The sequence below is a fragment of the Lepisosteus platostomus genome, chromosome 2 (assembly GCF_059453375.1).
Source record: "Lepisosteus platostomus isolate fLepPlt1 chromosome 2, fLepPlt1.hap1, whole genome shotgun sequence".
Lineage (NCBI taxonomy): Eukaryota > Metazoa > Chordata > Actinopteri > Semionotiformes > Lepisosteidae > Lepisosteus > Lepisosteus platostomus.
Window position 1 is genome coordinate 843,089 of NC_142612.1, and position 21,343 is coordinate 864,431.

Sequence of the window (21,343 nt, forward strand, 5' to 3'; positions counted from 1 at the left end):
CTTGGAAGGCATGTAGTAGCTGAATTGCAGGTGGTCTGCTTTAAAAAAACACCCACATAAGCACATACCCACATGCACCCATATCCATTTGCTTTATGTTTTTATTGGCAACTGTGCTTTCACAGACATTTGCCTAGTCACATTCTGAATGATGCACTGTTTGATTTTCTCTTTTTGAGCATGAGGTTATATTAAAATGACAGAAGTAGAGATTTATCCCTGATGAAGGAATAAACCAAAGCAAAAGTGATATGAAAATTTTAACGCAACAACAGTGTCAGCTAATAGGATATGTATAATAAGAAAAAAAAGACAGTGCTTCAGTACAGAAATGGGACATATAAGTAAGTTGTGTTATTTCCTACTGAATCATATTTCAAAAGCAAGGATAACACAAATAGTAAAACTGGAGGTCAAATGATTGAACCTGTATGCTTTTTCCAAAAAAAAACTTACATAAGCCATTAGGGGAGCCAAGAAAACTGAGTTCCTGTGAGGGGGATGCAAAGCAGAAGAGAGAGAGACAACTGGTGCCCTTCCAAAGTTCCTTTCTATCCCAGTAATATCTTAATGTGGAACAGAACAGTGAGCTAACAGTGGTTTGATCCCAAGAAAGACAGAACCAGGAAGGTGATTTCTCTGTTGAGGGGTACATTTAACTGACAAAATAAATTGTTTCATAATTTCAATTATTTCACTGTGCTTGTCGTATGAAGCCCATAATTTATATTTCAGCTATGACTGGCATATTATGGATTGATAAAGATAAATCGGTCCTTTTTTACAAACCTGTGTGTTCAGTGTAGAGTCAGGGCTCTGGATCAAGGCGATGTGATGCCTTAGCAATTACAGCTGTCCTTGCTTATTTAGGGTGAGTTGCAGCTGTTGGGTTCTTTAAGACACACTGAGCACCTCCCCGGAGGGACAAGCAGACCCCCGCAAGGGGACAACCTTCCAGCGACAGTCCCGGAGGGGACCGTGACAAGAGTATTGAGGCTGCATTTTCGCTCCTTTTTATTTTTGTTTTCTTTTCTCCTGTCCCACTATGATAATTCACGGGGGAAGGTTGAGTTTTTCTTTTCTTTTTGGGCTCGCTCCTTTCCTTCCAGTATTCCAGATCCCACTAAACAGGGACAGTCCAGACTAGATACCGCTGTTCCAAGCAGTCTTTCTTTTCCCAGACTAGATCCTTTTAAATAGGGACAGTCCAGTCTGGATACCACTATGCAAACCAGCATGCTTTTACTTTTTACTTACTTTTTAGTTTTTTGGGGGGTTTTGCTAACCTCTTCCCCCTCAAACAGGCGTTGACTTTTACCTGTGTTTTACTTGGTTCCTCCCCCTCCTTCATTGTTACAGTGGTTAAATCACAGGTTGCAGTCTTTGACTGGATGTATGGTGGCCAGTGGAAGAATAGTGCTAATTACTTAATGGCACGATTTTTTTGTCCATGCATAACTGTACCTTTTTGTTATCTTTAATGTTTTTATGAAATGATGTGGTGCAAATGATATTTTTCTTTCTTCTAATCCTCATTCTGAATTATTACTGTACATCTTTAAGTTTCCATACTACAGCAAAGACTCCTGCACTGACAGCAATGACTTTTCCACTTCTAAATTTTTTTTTGTTGTGGCATTAGTCAACTTTGACAAGACCAGTTTTTGAATAGAGTTTTTAAATAATATTTTGGGAGAAAAAACATTCACAAAGCATTTTGTCTCTTAAAAAATGAGTAAAACAAAGTTTCCTCAGCTGTTTGAAGTTGCATAACAATAATGTTCTTAAGCCATGCTGTAGTTTGCTCTGCTGAATGACTTTTTTTTTTGTTAGAACTAAAGAACATTTAAACATTTTTATTAACTTTTTTAATGACCAGCTCTAACAGGATGCTACCACAGCAGTATAAAGTTAACCCTTTCAAAATGCCATAGCATAACTGATTAGTCATATTTAAAATGCACACATATACACATTCTGAGTACCATTGTAAGTTGCTTAAAATAATCAGTCATTTCACACTTTAAGTGCTCCACATATAACCCTGTGACCTTCAGAGATGAATATATTTAAATAAAAGTGAAAAAACTAAAAGGTTGCAGTGCCACACTGAATTTAATTTGAATTTTATGTATAGGTGGAGGTGAAATGTTTCAGTTGCTTATTACTTTGGTTTCATAGCTGTAAAATGTCAAATCACCCCATTCTTTTTTCACTGTAAAAGAGGTATTAAACGTTTAACAGGATTTATCTGAGACGTTTTGTTCATAATATTCATTTAGTTATATTTATGAAGGAATTGATTTCACAATATCTTAACGGACTTTTGTTGCTAAGTCAGTTTTGAAACTCTCTGCAGTGAGAGTTTAATGGTCACTCTTTGTTGACTTGGCTGAATTACTCCAAAGGCCTCAGATACTGACGGTTCCTTTTAATTTGAAGTTATTTTTTAATGTCTCATTGATATCTTGGTTTGCAAGGAGCGAATTTAACATTTATCCAATAGCAGTCACATATAATTGTAATAAATATGTTAATTACTGAACATAAATTTGAAATAAAACCAGTATATTGTTTCTTAAACACAAATAACACAACATTTCCTTTTATATCATAAGTCATTTAATGGAAATGAATCACACTTCTGAATAGATTACATTATAGCTTGTTAACAAAAGTACATTTACTGTACTGTATATAAGCCGATATATAATACTAAATATATGCATTTTCTGTTTTCCACAGTGTCCTAAAGTACACAGCTACCCAGACATGGAAGCAGTTCCTCTTTTGCTCAGTAAAGTGAAGCCTGAGCCTCCTGAGGACTTGTTATCAACTGATCAGTTTCAGACACAGACTGAGCCAGTGGACTTGTCAATGAACAAAGTCAGGACCTCCCCCATGGCTGTGCTGTCATCTCAGTCATCACCCATTTCCTCAGCAGCGTCTGCCTTTTCCCCCTCCTCCTCCTCTTCCTCCTCGTCCTCGTCGTCGTCCTCATCCTCCTCTCGACACACCTCCTCACCCACGGTCATCGCCTCAGTGTCCTCGTCCTCCTCCACCGGCATGCCCACAGTGTTGACACCAGGCCCACTCGTGGCGTCCCCCTCAGGAGTGCGGGGCCAGCAGTTCCTGCACATCATCCACCCCGTGCCGCCTTCCAGTCCCATCAACCTGCAGACCAGCAAGCTGCAGAGCCACGTGCACCGCATCCCGGTGGTAGTCCAGTCAGTACCGCTGGTGTACACAGCGGTGCGGTCTCCAGGAAATATGAACTCAACTATCATGCTACCTCTGCTGGAGGAAGGCAGGAATCAGGTCAAAGGTAAGGAGACATAGTTTCTGTATCGCGATGCATTTTAAAGAGTAAACATCCAGCACTGAGATTAAAAGAGTATGAAATCTTCCCAACAGTGATGGAATTTACCCTGGTACCTGGTAATTGTTTTTACTAGATATATAGATACTTTATTGATCCCGTGAGGGAAATTGCAGAAATTTCACTCTTAAGTTTTACTGTAAACTTCAATAAACTTCATGGGCAAAGCGGTGGCACTGTGGCTAAGGATCTGTGCCTGTGACTGGAAGGTCGCTGGTTCAAAATTCCACGGCTGGCAGACTCTGACTCTGTTGGGCCCCTGAGCAAGGCCCTTAACCCCAACTGCTCCAGGGGTGCTGTGTAAATGGCTGACCTGCGCTCTGACCCCAGGCTTCTTTCTTCCCGTCTGTGTGTCTCATGGAGAGAAAGCTGGGGTGTGCGAAAAGACAAAATCCTAATGAAAGAAATTGTACATGGCTAATAAAGTGATCTTATCTCTTATCTTATAAATGTATATCCTTTTCATCCACTGTTTTTTTTCATTATTCTATTTGTTATAGTCCCCCAAGGTAGCTGTTCTTCTTCTTTAGTCCCATGAAAGGTATGGTAAAAACAGAATTGAAACTATGATAAGCAATTAATACCAATACAATAAATATTCACTAGCTTATTTTCCAGATGTAGCAGACTGTGAGTGTTGACAATTCATTGGTATTTTCATGTTGTCATGATCTTACCATTAACAGCTCTGGTGGTGAGAAACATTTTTTCCAACTCCATTCTCAGTAAAGTGGAGTACTGCAGTATGGAGTTTTATTTTTTCAATAAATTAACTTAATCTGGCCAATCCATGACCAATGAATATCTTGTGCTCCAAAAACCATAGCACAGTGCACGTCTGGCGGCCATCACAAGCCTTAACTGTCACGATCGCAAACCCCTCCTCTTAAGGTCGCTCCAGCCCTTAATTGTTTGCCTCATTCCTCGCACCTGCTCCTTGTTCCAGCCCCTTTTCAGTTCCCCCTTAAAAGCCAGACGCAGACTCTAATCTGGGCTCTGCATTGGTTTCTGCATCATGGCAGTTCTGGATGCGCCTGGCTGCGCCTGGCTCCGTTATGGTTTTAGTTTCTGTTTCTTGTTCCCGTTCCCGTGCCCCCTGCCGGTTCCGACCCGGTTCCCATTTTCAAATCGTCTGTCTCAGATGGACCGCCTGGTTTTGGACTTTTGCCCTGTTTTTTGGATTTCCCGTTTGTCTCATCCCTGGATCGTTTCCCTCGGCCACACCTCCCTCCACCACCAGCACTCCAAGGACACGCCCCCCTGTCTTTATTCCCGTATCCTGCATGACTTTTTCCCAGTGTTTCCTCACTCAACCCCGGATCGTGTCGTCTGCATAGGGCCCGGAAAGAACGCTTTTGTGACATTAACATTCTTCTACATTTCTTTACTCTGCTTTCAGAGCATAAGATGTATGGTTGCAAGTTGATAATTAAATTTTCACAGGTGTATGCTAAAGACGAAATTGTCCTTAAAACATGTTTCTAACTATACCTATAATTAAAAAAACTGTCAGGTCATGTCTATCATTAACAAAGTGAGCATAAGTGTGAATTATGATTTTAGGGACTGTCAAACTGATAGGTAACATTAAAGAAAATTTAACGTCAGAATGATTTGAACAGTAAAACAACTGTTCTATCTTGCACATTCATTTGCTCCTAGCATAATGATTTAAGCATTGTAGTCATCCTTATGCTATGGATTCATGCTTTAAGGACTTTATGTCCTGCAAAACAAGATAATGTAAATGTAACGTTGACAACCTCTTCCAGAAATTTGTGCATTATACTGTATCAAGAGAAAACAATAACAAGAAATTGATGTTTGGACATCAGCTAATAGTAAAGGACTGCCAAACATAATACAGATATTATAATACAGCTTTGAATAAAACTGCACTATAAATACATTGCAAAGTAGAAATTAATGTGTATTCGGAATTACTGTGAATGAACCCTGAATAGTATAGCTGTGTCTTGGCAACTCATAAAGCCCGGGTTACATACTGTAGCCACTCATGTTCATGTAATTAAAAATAGACGGATGTGAACTCAGACATACACAAAAGGACGTGTCAAAAAGTAAAGGCAGTTTATAAACAAAACAAGTTAGTGGCTTAAATATTGGCAAACAATGCATTTCTATTATTTGTTCCAGTAATAATTTACTATTATTCCTTTTTCACTCTATTTTGTGACACACTTGACAGATTTTGTTTTAGGTAAATTCTTAACTTTACTAAACCCTTAATTGAAGTAGCAAACTGCTGGAATTGTAACCTTTGCAAGCTTTGTTTGGTACTCAAAAGTTGAAGATCTAAATTACTTAGGAGTCGGAACAGATAAAAGGTAACTTCTAACATGTTTCTGACAGCAATGAAAGAACTCACATTAATCATATTATTAGGTCATTTAAGGGGTTAGTTGTGTAACTGAGGTCTCAGTTTGAAGAAACACCAGAAGGTACAGTATGTGGGTTCCAGTACCAGGGTTGGTATGGAAAACAGACTGAACCACACTACTATTCCTAACATCATCCATTCTATGGGCTTACACAACACAGTCACATACTGTATGTGGTTTTGTATTAAATGACTTCTCTTCTGCACTCCTTATATACTCTGTTATATGTTGCTCTTACTGAGAGACATGGAAAATAATTTGTTCAGTGTTAAGACAGCTCCATTGTGTGTGGAAGCTTATACTTCTCTATGTCAAACTTGGAAAAGTGGGATGAAGTACTTAAACCTCCTTGACAGTGCTTCTGTGGTGTCACAGCTCTACCAGATACAGTATGCGGAGAAACAGCCTAAGGTGGAGAATTGTTCACAGTGGCATGAAAGGAGATCTGTGAGATGAAAAGAGTGTCTCAAGTGTGAGATTTTTCTCTGGCTTGCCTCAGGTTCAGGTAATGTAGGCCAGTTGGGGCCACACTGTTATTTTAATTAGAAACATACATCCTGTCTGTTTTTTATTACTCTCTATTTCTTTCTCTTAGACCTAGCTACCCGTCTAGTGAACTGCCGTTTTGGAACTGCTTTCCCAGAGGGTGTGGTTTTACTGCTCTGTCTCAAAACCACTGTAAACGTTGCTGGGTGTGCTTTCAAATCTCTTTGAGCCTGAAACCCACTGCACAAGGAAACAGTCTGTTTGACAGTTGCTGTTTATCTGGGATATCTGTCTCTCCCAGTCTTGTAGACTGCAAGAGTGATCCTTGGAGAATTGCTTTTAAACTGCTGGTTGTCTGCCACAGAATTGAAAAAAAAGAAAAAAGAGTGGTTTATGTAATTGGGTGTAACCAACACTGAAGATGGGTGGTACTGCAACATATTAGGTACAGAGATACATCCACTCCACCCAGGCTGAAGTGACAGCATAATGAGGAAAGCAGAATCAACTTTTACGTGATGTTAGCAAAACACAGGCACACTGCATTGTTTTTATCGTCCAAGAAACTCCTGTAAAAGAGTGACTTGGGCTTTTTATACCATATTTTAATTGCATTTTCCCATGGCCAAAAATAGAAATTAGGTATTATATTAAATCGATTTTTCCATAAAGATACTTCTACTAAGTTGCTACTAAAGTGGAGACATCATCATGCGGCATCATGCTGTCTTTTGTATGACTTCAGATCTGACAAATGTATTCGTTTGTCTGCAGAGACCCTAGAAAAAGTTTCTCTTCAAGATTGACCAGCAGTTGCAGTTATATCATACGGTGCATAATGAATTGCAGCATATCAACTTAATGAAATATTTATGTTAATGATTTTCACTACAGATGTGCTGAAATGTACCTTTAATTCATCATTTTATATAACAAAAAATAGTAAAATTAGCAAAAAATAGTAAGAAGAGAATCTGCAGTTCATTCTCTGCAGCCTTCACATTCTTTTAAATTCAACCTCTTAACAAAAATCAAGGTCAAAGTAACTTCCATGAACAACACAACATTACTACCTGTTTTTCATCATGCTAATGCAAAGAAGTCATGAAGACTTTGTGATATAAATATAAACTTTTACACCATTTTAAAACGTTTTTTAAGAAGATGTGAGAATAGCTTGTTTGCAGTGCAAAACAAAAGCAGTTGCAATAATCAGTTCGCCTTGCAGGTAAGCACTGAAGGATCAGTGTAGCCCATTTTATATAGTCTCTATATACAAGCAATTCAAGTTACCAATGACAATGTTACTGTTATACTGATAGCAGGCTCAAGAAGCCAGGTTAGCACCCCTCTTCACTCAAAGCTGCAAATGTATTCCCAATTCTTCAACCATTGCAGCAGCAATGTGACAGTGTTGCAACCTCCCATCACTGTGCGCCTTATTCTGACGTCACGCACGTGTTATACTCGGGCCACGCATTTTACATTCATTGAGCAAGACACGCTCAAATCGCTAAGTGCACACGGAAGACGCCCTATATTTTCAGTTTGGAAAAAAAACATGGTTGATTTACTGAGGTATTTATCGGTAATGCAGAACTGCACACGTCTAATTTATCGTGTACAGTAGTTCGCTATGTCATTTCCTTATTTTCTTTACTTTGCTAACAAAGAATTGAATTCGGAGAAAAATAATTCATTATTCTAGAATATTAATCTAGTATTATTAAAACTAGTATTAAGCTTTCGCAATAACCATAAGTATCAACTATATCGCTAAATAGACCTCATGTATATTCTCTCCTTCTGTCATGAAACCCTCACTGTTTAAAGATTTCTAAAGAACTGCGGCACTATACATACTGGGTACATTCTACAATTATATTTAAAATATAAGCAGTTTAATGTCTTTAGTGTCTTAGATTTCAGTGAAGTAAATGTTCATTTTCATTCAGTGATATGAAGTCAGTTTACCATATCAGCATGCATTGGCACAACTGCACCCACTATATATTACTTGAGGTGTGCAGTCATAATTCTTAGAAACCTGATAGTGCTGTCGGTAATAGTGCATATACTTTGATGTAAAGCAGGGAAGAGGTGTATTCCTAAAATATCTCTCCTGGGCATTTGTTGAACTTCTACGATGCTGTCAGATGTCACACATGCCTCTGCCGTTCCGTGGTGAAAAGCTGCTGACTGGCATTCTGATTCCGGCAGGTTGCCTTTGTCCCTTTATCTCTGACTCTGGCCAGGTTTCCATGGAAACGAGTGTAGATTTAAAACAACAGGAAAATGAAATCATAAGGTTTTAATAGCACAATCTTGCTTTCTTTTCTGATTGCACGGTTGGGTTGAAATCCTTTGTTCCTCGGTAGTATGGAATGAGTTACTGTACATCTATTGCGCGTGCATTGTCAGTTCAAACTGGTGACAGGAACAGCTTTGTGTATGGCATTCATAACAGGAGATGTTTCAGAGTAGTTTTTTGTAATTGTTTAAACATTATTCTTTCATTTTGCATTATGTACAGTTTTCTAGAACGTTAATGTGAGTTTAGATTTCTTTCCTAATGTTTTTAGTATCCTGTAATTATATAATTATTTGTTACAGTATGTGGTTAAATTATATGCAGGTTACACACAGTATAGTCCATTGGAAAACATAATATTTATAGTATATCTAGATTTCTTAATTTAGTATTTTCTGTGCTGTGGATTTGCCTGTCAGGAATAATATTTTATTAATGATATTTTACCTTGTATTTGTTTCTTTGTCCAGTATTTCAGCTACTGCTTAAGCATTATCTAGGGATCTCATTGGTAGGGAATAGCCAGAATTTTTTTTTTGTTATGCGTCAGATTAATCTTTCATAAGAGACCTTGTCATAAACTGCACAGAACACTTGAACTGGTTTGCAGTTGAATGTCAGTGGCACGACAGGTCATCATGTAACTTCAAAACACTTCCTTTTCAGTCTGCCAAATCAGAGCTGACATTTCCCTAAACACACAGTACAGAGTATTAATGAATTAGGTTGCTAAAATGACGTTAAATAAACAAAGCTTATGAACTGAGTAGAGGGGTCACAGCAGTGTTGTTTTCCAATACTGAAACTGAGGATTGTTTATAGCATCTTTATGAAAACACAACAGTAATTGACAAGTAAATAATCAAATTCCAGGAGATCCTATCTTGTTTGTCAACTTTGTAAGGTGCTAATTCTTCATTACAAATGAAAACTATCAATTGTTTTTGATAAATCTCACTGGATTTGTACAGGGTGACACAGTAAATGAAATGTCAAATCCATCATTAGCCTTGATCTCCAAGATATACAAGTCTGTCTGGGCATAAAAGGTGAGGTGGCAGTTTTTTTGCTGTTGTAGAACAATAAAATCTTCACTGCAGAATTACAAAGTCTGAAACTATTATTCAAATTCCTATTAGTAAATGCATGTACAGCACATTTCTAGTAAATTTGATAAAGTTCAAGGCTAAATATGATATAAATGATGATCCACTTATATTTTCTTTGATATCTATTAATCAGACTCTGCATAGATCAGAGGACCATAATGCTAGATATTTTAGAATAAATAATGATTGCTTATTTTAATAATTATCATTGTTTTTTTTTTCACATCTTTGTAGTGCCTGAAGAAACAAGCATTAAATTGCAAAACAAAATTATTAAACAGGCCTTCCACTTTTTCTAAAAGTTTTCTACATGCTCATACACACATCTTCCTTGTGCAAATGTTTAAAGGTGTTTTCTGAGTGTCTTAATCAGTAAAGGCATTCACATGACATGTACTGTATGCTGGACTACAGAGCTCAGGTGTCGCAGGGTCTGGGTTTCATGTCAATAGGTGATTTGGTTGGGAGTCCTTCTTTGCCTCAGGAGTAGAATGGGATCAGTAAGTCAGGCTCCTCTTGGCTTTCAGCAGCATAGCGACTCATGCCCATTGCCCATAGGCTTGCTGCCTCAAACTGATGTGCTGCTTCTCCATTCAGCCCCAGCTCTACAGGTTCCTTGCTATGGTCTTGGAGACTCACACTCCAACTGAGCTCTCACTTTCATAACTGAACCCTTAAGTGACCAAATAACAGGATTAATATGATCTCTTCAATTGTTTTTACTTCATCTTAAAGGTTGCCTTTTTCTGGTTTGCTTTAGAAGTAACTCAAGACTTTCTATTGCTTGAACAGTTTTTAGTTTATTTAAAGATAGAGGAACTAACAAAAGGCTTGTTCATTCAGTTAAGGATTCAATTAGTTTAAAGAACTTGGCTGGAATGATGACCATCAGGTGTTTGGTTCCCAGAATAAGTAGGGCTGCTGTGCAGCTTGCAAGATGTCACATTACTAATAGATCTTGAGATGGGTCTCTGTGTCTCATTTTCTCTCGAGTGTGTACAGCCACAGAGCAAGATTATATATGAAATATGTAGAAATATGTTATATAGAAATATGTTGATTCCAGTGTGGTTACAAACAGTGTATAATGCATAATAATGAGTAATTTCTTATATTAAAACATTGGTGGATCCGACCAATCCATATTTATGTCCACCTTTGAGTTATTCGGATTGAATTTTAGAAAAAGTAGATGTCAAGCGAGCTTAATACTATAAGCCTTTTGTTTTGCAAATGAGCACTCATTGCCCAGCAAAGAACCGATCGTTTTAATGTTCTCATTAGATCCAATTGGCTTAAACTTTGGGTTAAAAAAACTTTAATTTGAGTTGTGGAAGTGGAGTACTCTGCCATATTAAAATGAGCAGGCCTGGTGTATTGTAATACAACACCAAGCGCCAAGAAAAGACACACAGTACCTGGCAGATTGATCTTTTGCCAAAACTTTCATTCAAGAAGGTGCATGTTTCCATGATGACAGAAAAGTTGTGGGCAAGCTGGACAGTTTCCTTATCTTCAGGAATGTTGATTTCAATTTAACAGGACTTTTTACAGTGAAAAATAAGACCAACCTGAAAATGATATCTGACACCTGAAGAATGGCCGAACCTTTGTGTTTTCTTTCTTCTCTTTTCAGCATGGAATAAACCTACAGTATTACTTGTTCCTTTGCAGCCTACGCATGCTGATGCAGCTACCGACCTGAAAAAGATATGTGTAATGTTAGACAATACATAACAAAATGTCAATTCCAGAATTCACTTAATAAACAAAAGGAATTTCTGGAAGTCGGAAATAGGAATTCTCAAAGTGCTGCACTTTAAAGTGTACTGAATACCATTTGTGAAGGCAGAAGGCACACGATTTTCAAAGTGACTAAATAAAATGTTGCAACTGCTCTATAATGCAATACTGATATTTTCTTCCATTCATGTCATGTTATCCAACATCAGAAATGTATCTTCCATTTTAGGAAAACAATGATTTAACTTGCTGATGAATTTTTGAGTGTCTGAGATGTTTGTGTCTTTTAGAGTAAAAAAAGAGCTATAGGAATTTTGAATTTAAATGTTCAAGGGTAAGATTTTCGACAGTTTAAAGATAACCTTGCAGACCTTGTAAAATGTTTGCTTCTATTTTTACAGAACACGTTTTGATACCTTACACTATTCTCAAAGTACTATCAAGTAGTACTCAGATGCATCTCCTTCACATGGATGTAATGGACAGACTTTGTGTAAAGGCACTAATGCATTTTAAATAGCGCAGTAGGTGTGTTTTTCAGCAGATTATAGATCTTCGTTAGAGAAGGTATTGAATGTTTCCACAATATAGGACACCCAGTCTGTGTCTGACATGTAAATTCATCTAGTTATTATTCCCGATATCCACTTGTAAAAGAAAAGGTCTGTACAGTCTACAGTGATCCATTGTTGTTTTGTGCTTTGGGTGGGGGTAGTCCTTGATAGAAGTGAAGTGGGCCTGACTCCAGGAAATCTGGCGGTATTGTGCCAGACCCTAAGGACACACCACCCCCAGCTGATAATGAGGAGGAACTGACAGGCCCTGACAGAGAGGCCTGGGGGCCTCCTGCAAGCCAGCGTCCACAGAGAGTCTGCTGTTGACTCAGGGTCTGGAAATTACAGAGAATCAGTTTTGGAAAACTGAAAAAGAATTACACAGGATTTACTTTAGCTAAATCAGGACAGGACACGTGAAAGCCTTATACTTTGTGGAGCGCTCTAAAGATGTATGTGGAGACGGCCTTTGTTTCAGGGAATGATGTGGACTTTCACACAGTCCAACCTGTCAGTTAGCCATATTTAAGTAAACACCTCCTTGTGCATAACTCAGCTACTTGTGAGTAATGTTGATTAAACTTGACAGAGCTCACAGGGAATTATCAGACCCATCTATGTGGTGAACAATGTTAACATATCATGTGTCAATAAGTGAAATAATTAAATCCTAAACCACTCATATGCATATTGAAACACAAACAATGAGTTTGATTTTTGTGCTACATTTATATTTTTCATGATTCCAGGAAAAACTTACAAGGGATTTTTTAACAACAACAACAACAACCAGATAGTTAATCCTATATAATAATATTAAATTATTTTTAGTGGTATTATAACACCACAGATGAGCATTGGAACCAATAGCATTCATTGCATTTTTTACTGCCTGTCTGTATATCTTCACATCTTCTGAATCATTCCATTTTTTCCCTCTGTAGCTTGATTCAAAGCAGTCTGTAATTGATAGTGTCTTCCTCTGATAGTGTAGACATATTCATATCATGCTTCAATCAAATCCACTCATTGCTGAAGCAGTATGTTTGTCTAAAATTAGTAAAAAGCTAGTATAGGAATAATTTACACACGTGTTATCTCTTTGTCCTGATTATCTGACTCATTACTTCTCTGAAGTGTACCTCTAACGTTATTGTACTAATTTCTCCTCGTTCTGTCTCTTTTATCACAGCACAAAAAGACCCCAACGGCTTGTCTCCAAGACAAATCAAAAGTGACAGTGAAGATGATGACCTGCCAAATGTGACCTTGGACAGTGTTAATGAAACTGGATCCACAGCACTTTCTATAGCAAGAGCAGTGCAGGAGTGAGTATCGATTTATGTATACTGTGTATAAACAACACTGCTCCACGTTTTTCACCTGTTATACCCATCTTAGGGTTAGCACATGTCAAAACGGGATGTAAACAGAATATTTGTTTTTATGGAAGTGCTTGATCTTTTATTGTATAATACAGTTGATCATTTAAAAGTATGAGTGATAAAAGGAGTGATATCTTCATATATTGTCATATATAGTATATTATTCATATGTGGTCGCCAACTGCTCACCATGGGTGAGAGCGAGAGTTGTGTAAATTCTGTCTTAATCTTACCCTTCCTGCTCACTAGTCACTGTAATGACCCACGTAATTAGATGTATAAGTGAATAAGAGCACACATTTTACCACAGAAATGTTACTACATGATCTGCATGTTAATAAGTATTAGATTTAACAAGTATTTGTTGGCAAAACCGTCCAAAAAAAAAGTCTAGATATTTCTTTTGGATTAAAAGAGATGTAATCACAAGCCTGCTTGTTTACAATGTCATATGACCACTTCACCTCAGCGGAAGTATAGTTGCCTCATTCTGGATTGCAGAATATGACTTTGCACATGCCTAGAAATTTTGTATATTTTATTATCTAAATTGGAGGTTTTACACCTTACTGTATACATTTTACTTTCATTGTCTTTTTAAATGCACTCATCAATCTTTCTAACCCCAAAATAGAAAAATAGCTCTGCAGTGCCCCTTTAATACAACCTGTACTGTAGCTCTGAACCCTCTGGAGCTCTGGTGAACTTTTCGCTTTACAGTAAATAGCTTTACTAGAATTTGGATAGACTGGCATGAATTATTTCTCTAACACGTCTTTGCTTATCTGATGTCACCTAGTAGAATCAGATAAAAATGACTATTCACCAGATCCATCGACTTAATCAAAGCCACGACCTTTCCCTTCAAGCTGCTTTGTTCTTATTCATCATTCATCTTATGACATCCTTACCAGGTGCTGTATTTTGTGTAGAAAAATTACTATCACATATCAGAGGACTTTTAAAGAGGTCTGTAGATGCTTGGATTTCAGTTTGTATTTTCTATAAGAGTGTAGACGTATTTGAAAAAGTAAACTATTTTTTGGGGGGAGAAGTGAATTGATCTAATACTGTATAATACTGTATAAGAACTAATACTTCTACATTTCATGGCAATTGTGCAGTATGTGAAAGCAAAATGCTGAATCCTGTGGGTACCCTGTCAGAGTGACAATGTGGGTAAAAGACAGTACCTAAGAGGAGACATGCAACTAGAAGGTCACTGGTTTAAAGCCAAGCTTCTACCACAGACTATGGTCCTTTATGGGCCTGGGGGTTCCTACAGGCCAAGGAAAATTGACTGTGGTTGACTCATGCAAAATAGCCAGGATAACTCTTGGTTTCCCAGTCACTTAACCTATTTTAAATATTCCTTCAACTATGCTTTAAAAAAAAAACAGAAGACAAATATGAATAGTATTCATCACAATTCATCAAGTGAATACATGTTTTAAGAGGTAATGCGCACTGACACTTCTACTGTTATTTTATTTAGATTTTATTTTAGTTGTTCCCAAGTTTCAAACAGTACTTTACCTGTAAATGGTCATCAACACATAGATTGTTAGAAAATAAATTAAATCTTCACATCTGTCCTATACTTAGAATTGGAGTATTACACATTCTCACCTTGTGTTGTACAAACTAGGCTATTGTACTGTGCCGTTCAATGTTCAGACATTAAATACCTCAAGGTTATGCAACCTTGAGTCTTCCATTGCATGTCATCACAGGATTTCGATCCATCCAGCTCTTTAATTACTTAATTGATCCTGATGCTGAAGATTAGTTAGCTGATAAAGGATTTGTTGAAATAAAGACTTATAAATGAATGGAAGAGCCAGTGTGGTTTTCATAGACTTCTCACAGCTGATGCAAGGGAGCATAGTAGTGAAACAAATTTGCTGTTCACAGTGCTTCTCATTAGCTGTGTCACCCTGTTCTTCGTTACTTGCCCTGGCCTGTTCATCCATCATCTTGGCAGGGTGTCCCAGTCATTAAGGAGGACAAGATGGGCTCCTCTTCTTCCTCTACTCGTGAGGGGTGCTTTTTGCACAAGACATGGGAATGAGAAGCTACAACAAATAAACAGCTGTGTCGCAGGATCAGGCCAGGTCTGGTATTCCTGGACAGGGAGTCAGTGCCGGAGTGAGTTTGGAAGTGAATTAAAGTGAGCAGGCTAGTGTGTCTGCTGCAGAGACTGGATTAAAAAGCAGATTTTAATAGCTAGAATGACAAATAACTACCTGAAAAAGAAACAAGAGTCACACAGAGAATTATGTAACCAAAGTAATAAATTTAATAACAGTGATAAACTATATTATAAATACTCACGTTTGTTTTAAAATAAATAATAGATTCAAAACATTCACAGATGCCTTGAAACCGTAGTGTTTTTTTTTCTCAGTGCAGACTCATTGATTTGGAGTTCCCAGTTAGCAATTTAGTGACCCCTGAGATCTAAGGTGTATCACAGTCTGATTTTAACTAAGTAATGTACGTCTCACTCATTAGCCTGGCCTTATGGCATGTATAACTCATGAAAGGGCTTAAGGGCTGTAATTATTGTATTTTATGTGAAAAAAAAATATTTTCTTAACATGTACAGTACATCTATTTGTTGTAAAGTGAGAAAGGTGTAAACAAATACCTTCTGTAGTAAACATCAAAATTGCAGTCTGTTATTTTATAGATTAGATGTATTTTGATTTTAGTGGCTTGAGGAGAACATCTATTATTAATTCAGTAGTTGGGGGTATTATAATAAAGACTCAGTCATATGTTTCACAAGCTGTTTTTACTTTTTCTTTCTCGCTTACTGAAAAAAATGTCTGCCAAAAAGCAGATGTGTTTGATTGGTTTATTTACTCTTATAAATCTCTATGTCTCCTATGATATTAAATATTATGTTTATCACAGTGCTTTTTGTTTTGTTGTTACTAAGACACACAAAAAGAAATGAGAGAATTTTAGTACATTAGATATTTCACTAGTTTATTAGGTTTGGAGACATTTGATGATGAATTGCAATACATTTCCTTTTGAATGAAACATAACAAATATTACATGCAATAGAACATTGTTTCCAAAAGTCATAAAACAACCTTTATGAAAGCTGTACTGTATGGCTTCAGTAGATTGGAGCAAGACTTTTTTGTTCAAGGTTCGAAGTAGATTCATACTGATTCACTTTTCAGTTTTGTATCATAGATAACACAACCGAAGCCTGGTGAAATTATAAAACATGGTACTCTCAAAGTTCTGAGACTCTAGTTGTTTACCAGGTAAGCTTGTTAATAAGTAAAGTTATTCCTGAAATATCGTGTCTAAAGCCAGCAGTTCTGCGGCACATTACCATATTCATGAGCTCCAAGGAGAACTGGCAGGACTATTGTTAGAGAGATCCCTGCTGGTGTCTATGTGGCCCCCTGGGGCTCCAGCCCACTGAAGTGAACAGGTGGAGGAAGGGGGAGTAAGTTCATACAGTAGATTGGCCTGGCTGTGCAAGAATGCCTGAAGAGTGAAAGGTAACTGCCATTGTCTGTCCATTTATACGCTCATCCATTTATTTATAAACACAATATCTGTATATCTGCTTGACTGTGCATATCCATCAGTCTATCAGTCACTTTGACAAGGCCTCTTCCGTTTTTTGCTTTTTTTTATAAACAAAGTTCTTTGAGTTTAGTGGTATATGTACTGTATGTTCAGTACAAATTTGTTTCAGCACTGTAGCTTCTAGTTCATTCTCTCAGTCCTTCAAAAAATAAATAGTAATCCCAAAACACTTTAGTGACTGTACGTATAAGATCACTTTACTGGCCATATACAGTTTCTTATATTAAGAATTTGTCTTTTTCGCATACCCCAACTTGCTCTCCATGAGACACACAGACAGGGAGAGAAGCTTGGGTTAGAGCGCAGGGTCAGACATTTATACAGCACCCCTAGATCAGTTGGGGTTAAGGGCCTTGCTCAAGGGCTGTGGGATATAAACTGGCAACCTTCCAGCCAGAGGAGCAGATCCTTACCACAGAGCCATCACTGTACAGTATGTGTTTTATGTGTTTCTGGTAGTATGGGCATACCTCATGTCACTATTAGAAAACAACAGGTCTTTCAATTTATGTTTTTATTTGTGGTAATAAGAGTGTGCAAGAAAATCGCCTGCAAGACTGTTTAAAACTCCATTTGAATACTATGGCTAACAGCTTAAAATATTTGTTGAATTATATTTTTAGATGAAGAGAACTTACCTGAATGTGACAAACCTATTTTGGCTAATAAAAACAATGAAATGGTACAGATAGATGTACTTAAGGTGTTAAATTAAATAATAAAGTTAAAAAGATTTTAACATGTTTTTAGGAGGTCTGCTGTAGCTTCTTCTTAGTTGAGATAGTCTTAAATCCAGTACTGTGAACAAATTGTTTTGTGAACAAAAGTTTTATTTTCTCAAAAATACAACACAATACAAAACACAATTAAGGAAGAAACCACTCTCCACCTGAACAATCCCCCCTCATCCACCCTCAATCTGCTCTAAGCCCCTTCAGTATGGCCAGGCAGTGGCAATGGAACCCCGATTCAGCTGTGCCTTGCCAAGCCTCGACCATTCCTCCACTGGTACCATGGATCCCAGCAATTAAAAGTTCCATATAAACAACACTAACTGCAGTACTGTTAATAACATGCTTCCCATGCTGAGGTGACCTCAAGTCTGCCAGACTGGTGATGAGCTATGACAAACTTGTGCAATCTACGTCAAAATGCGTTTAGAAGGCACATATCTGTGGGGATTCCAGCTGAAACACCCTCAGATGCACTTTCCCTGAAATCAGATTCGCTCTTTGCAAACTCAGGAAAGAGCACGGTGCCTTCCAGGGTGAAGAGGGTTTCAAGCCAGTGGCTGTGGAAAGTTTTTGTATGGGCCTGCTTAAGCAAAACATGCTCAACCATATTTATAGATAATGTGTCAGCATGTTCAATGATATTCTATGAAATTAATTCTGCACTTTTATTTTTATTTATAAAAGGACATCAAAATCTTTTTTAAACGCTGTCCCATAAAATAAGATTAGTTCAAATTTAACTAATTAATTATTACTTATGCTTATTGATAAAGTTTGGATACTTCAATATTCATGTTAATATTAATTAACAGCTAAAAACCCTTTCTAACAATTGTGTAGTACTATGTTTTTGTTTGTTGGAACTGCACTACAAATTCACAACTTTTATAAGAGGACTTTATTAAAACAGCGATTCCAAATCTGCATGGCAACAGTGTTGTTTTCTGAGGAACAATATGGTGCCTATTATACTATAATGAGACAAGTACAGCAGGAGGCCACATCAGTGCCTTTTCCTGTAATCCTTTATTTGTGGGGACGAAGAAACACCACCTTCTTTTAACAGAAATGTATAGAGATTTTCTTATGTGCAGAGAACATGTGTGAGGCAAATCTTTTAAAAAAACACGAGACTGGCATCCATAATATGTAGACGTACAGGTTCACAGCAAGGACTACTAAACACGAAGAAGAGAAGACAATACCTAAAATATGGTGTCAAAATTACAGAAGTTATTTGATTTGGTATCAGGTAATTAATTTATAACAGAATACATTAACATGCATAAGGTCTGTATAGCAAATAACCGATGGTCTTATGGACTCATTAGTATATTGTTAGTAATTCTTTGTTCAAAATAGAATTTGAAACCACTGTTAGTGGTATCCTATAACTGAAAGTTTTAAAGCAACAACTGAATCTGAAGTATATTAACATTTACAGTTAACCCATAATTTTACGTAATCGGCAAATGCTCTCTCCCACATATCAATTGTTTTGGTGATATACTTCCCCAGCTGAGATTCGGAAGGCAGGTAGCTCAAGCTGTACTGCAGCATATGATTGGATGATTGGAGATGTATGAGCTTGTGGCTATAGTGTGACCAGGGCAGAAATTCACCAAAGACTGCATGCTAGTCACCTCACCAAATCTGGTATTTTTGTGTCCACTGCAAAGGCACTCAGTTACTGTGCATTCCCTCTGCTGTGAAGTTTCCTCTTTTCCTAGGACTGACTGGAAGCGAAGCCTCATTTCTTACAGATTCTGTCATTTCCGCTAGGCCCCAGCGTGGCAATCAGCCAAGAGCAACAGGTGATCCCTGTAGCTGCAGAACAGCAGGAAGTGGGCTGCGTGTGTATGAGACAGTTCACCAGAGGGGCTGTCTGGCCAGACTCCATCTCCATGCCCCCTCCCCTTCCGCATGGCAGGGACCATTTCAGCTGCTGCAGTCGCTGTGCTCTGAGCATGTTAATAAGGGTTTGCAAGGACTGGGTATTCCTTCTGGAGCCATGGAGAAAACATGGCTTAGCCTGTAATTTTACCGATATGCTGGGTAGATTTGAGCTTTAAACTGACTCGTGTTTTTTGCACCTTTTCCTTTTTTTTAAACAGTTGCCAAACAAGCGTAACCTTAAAGAACAAGTTGTAACTTCCTTTTCACTTAGAATTCTTGGGCAGCACTACTCACTTTGTGTAGACTTTGAGGGCTGACGTGGCTCTTTCTGTGAACGTCCTTGTGCCTCAAGTGAGTTGGACTGCTGCTGAATGTTCTGGTATTCAGTAATCCTCTCAAGCATGGCCTGAGAATAAATGCGCTAGCCGTTACTAAAGATGGCAGAGCTCTAAACTGAGCAGACCCTGGGCTCTCACCTCTGGTTTAGTTCTTCATCTCTAAATGATTAAGTATGATAACTGTGGCACAACCATTTATAAATTGAAGGAGTGATACTTTCTTACTCTATTATCTATGTTAGTGTAATGTGTAGCATTTGTTTAGGAAAAAGATATGCAGAAGACAATGCTTTTTGGTCATGAAATGTGTGCTATGTGGCATTGACAATTTATTAAGGTTGAGTGAGACTTCAGTTCAGGACTGCTTTTTAAGAGGATGCAGTGTGGCATGGTTTCTAGAATGAAACAGGCTATTTTTCTTTGTTTGACAATGCTGAGATTTGAAATGAGGTTTTTTTAAAAAACACAGGAAATGTTGATAACGCCAGTTGGAGATAACAGTAAAATCTCTATGAATGGAATGTAAGGGGATTTCTCATGTTTGGAGAAGTGAAACAACAACAAATTACAGAAGACAGATACATTAACAGCTTAATGTGGAAAAAATATGACTTATTTTTTACGTGGTTTTACAGAACGAAAATCAACACAAAATAATTCTCCAGAAGAATGATCCTGCAAGATGTTTCAAAGGATATCATTAGATTGTATGTCTCTAGCAAATATAGAAAAATGTCAATAATGACATTTTGACTGCCTAATTTTATGGTACAAAATCTCTTTTTTGCTTGTCCCTGCTGTTTATCCCACAGAAAAGCTTGAAGGATGCTTCTTTCTGGTTGTCTGACAGACTTTGGTACTTCTGGAGAAAATAAGGTCAAGTAGTTCCCTCTAGTGGCCAATGCTGAGAAAACAGCATGCCCAGTATAGTAGTACAATTCACCACATTATTTTTAAACAATTTTTGTCAGTTCAGGATCAACAATTACATGCCAATCGTTCATATGCTGCATCAAACAGGTGCCAGAATGGAAACAAATAGGATTTGATTACCAAATCCAGCACAGACAACAGAGATTCTGTTGTAACTGGGTAAATGGAGAGATGTAGCTGGTTGATTTAGACCACTTTAGTTTAGGTACAAGCTTTGTATCAAGTAATTCCACTAAGACTTTACTAAAATAGCCATGGATATGGCAGCTCCCATTATTCATGTTATTTTTTAGAGAGCTGTAACGTTATCACAGGGTAAATTCCTCTTGAGACCATGCTTTGAAAGGATTCAGGATCTTTCCTTCACAAACACTGTACTGTTAATTTTTTTTAAATATCTGGAAAACTTTTGTTGTTTACAACAAACAACTAAGTGTGTGAAGGCTTCCAGTGCA

The 21,343-nt window shown here is 37.6% G+C and overlaps 1 protein-coding gene across 3 annotated transcripts in view; it reads left to right on the plus strand.

Annotated features, from left to right (window-relative positions):
- The window catches only part of klf12b (Kruppel like factor 12b), a 76,158-nt gene that overhangs the window by 43,996 nt on the left and 10,819 nt on the right, over window positions 1-21,343 (plus strand). For all 3 annotated transcript variants that reach the window (XM_088644464.1, XM_088644466.1, XM_088644465.1), the window contains exons 3-4: window positions 2,746-3,325; window positions 13,177-13,312. In XM_088644464.1, coding sequence (XP_088500590.1) covers window positions 2,746-3,325; window positions 13,177-13,312 — 716 coding nt within the window. The remainder of the gene's footprint in view (window positions 1-2,745; window positions 3,326-13,176; window positions 13,313-21,343) is intronic.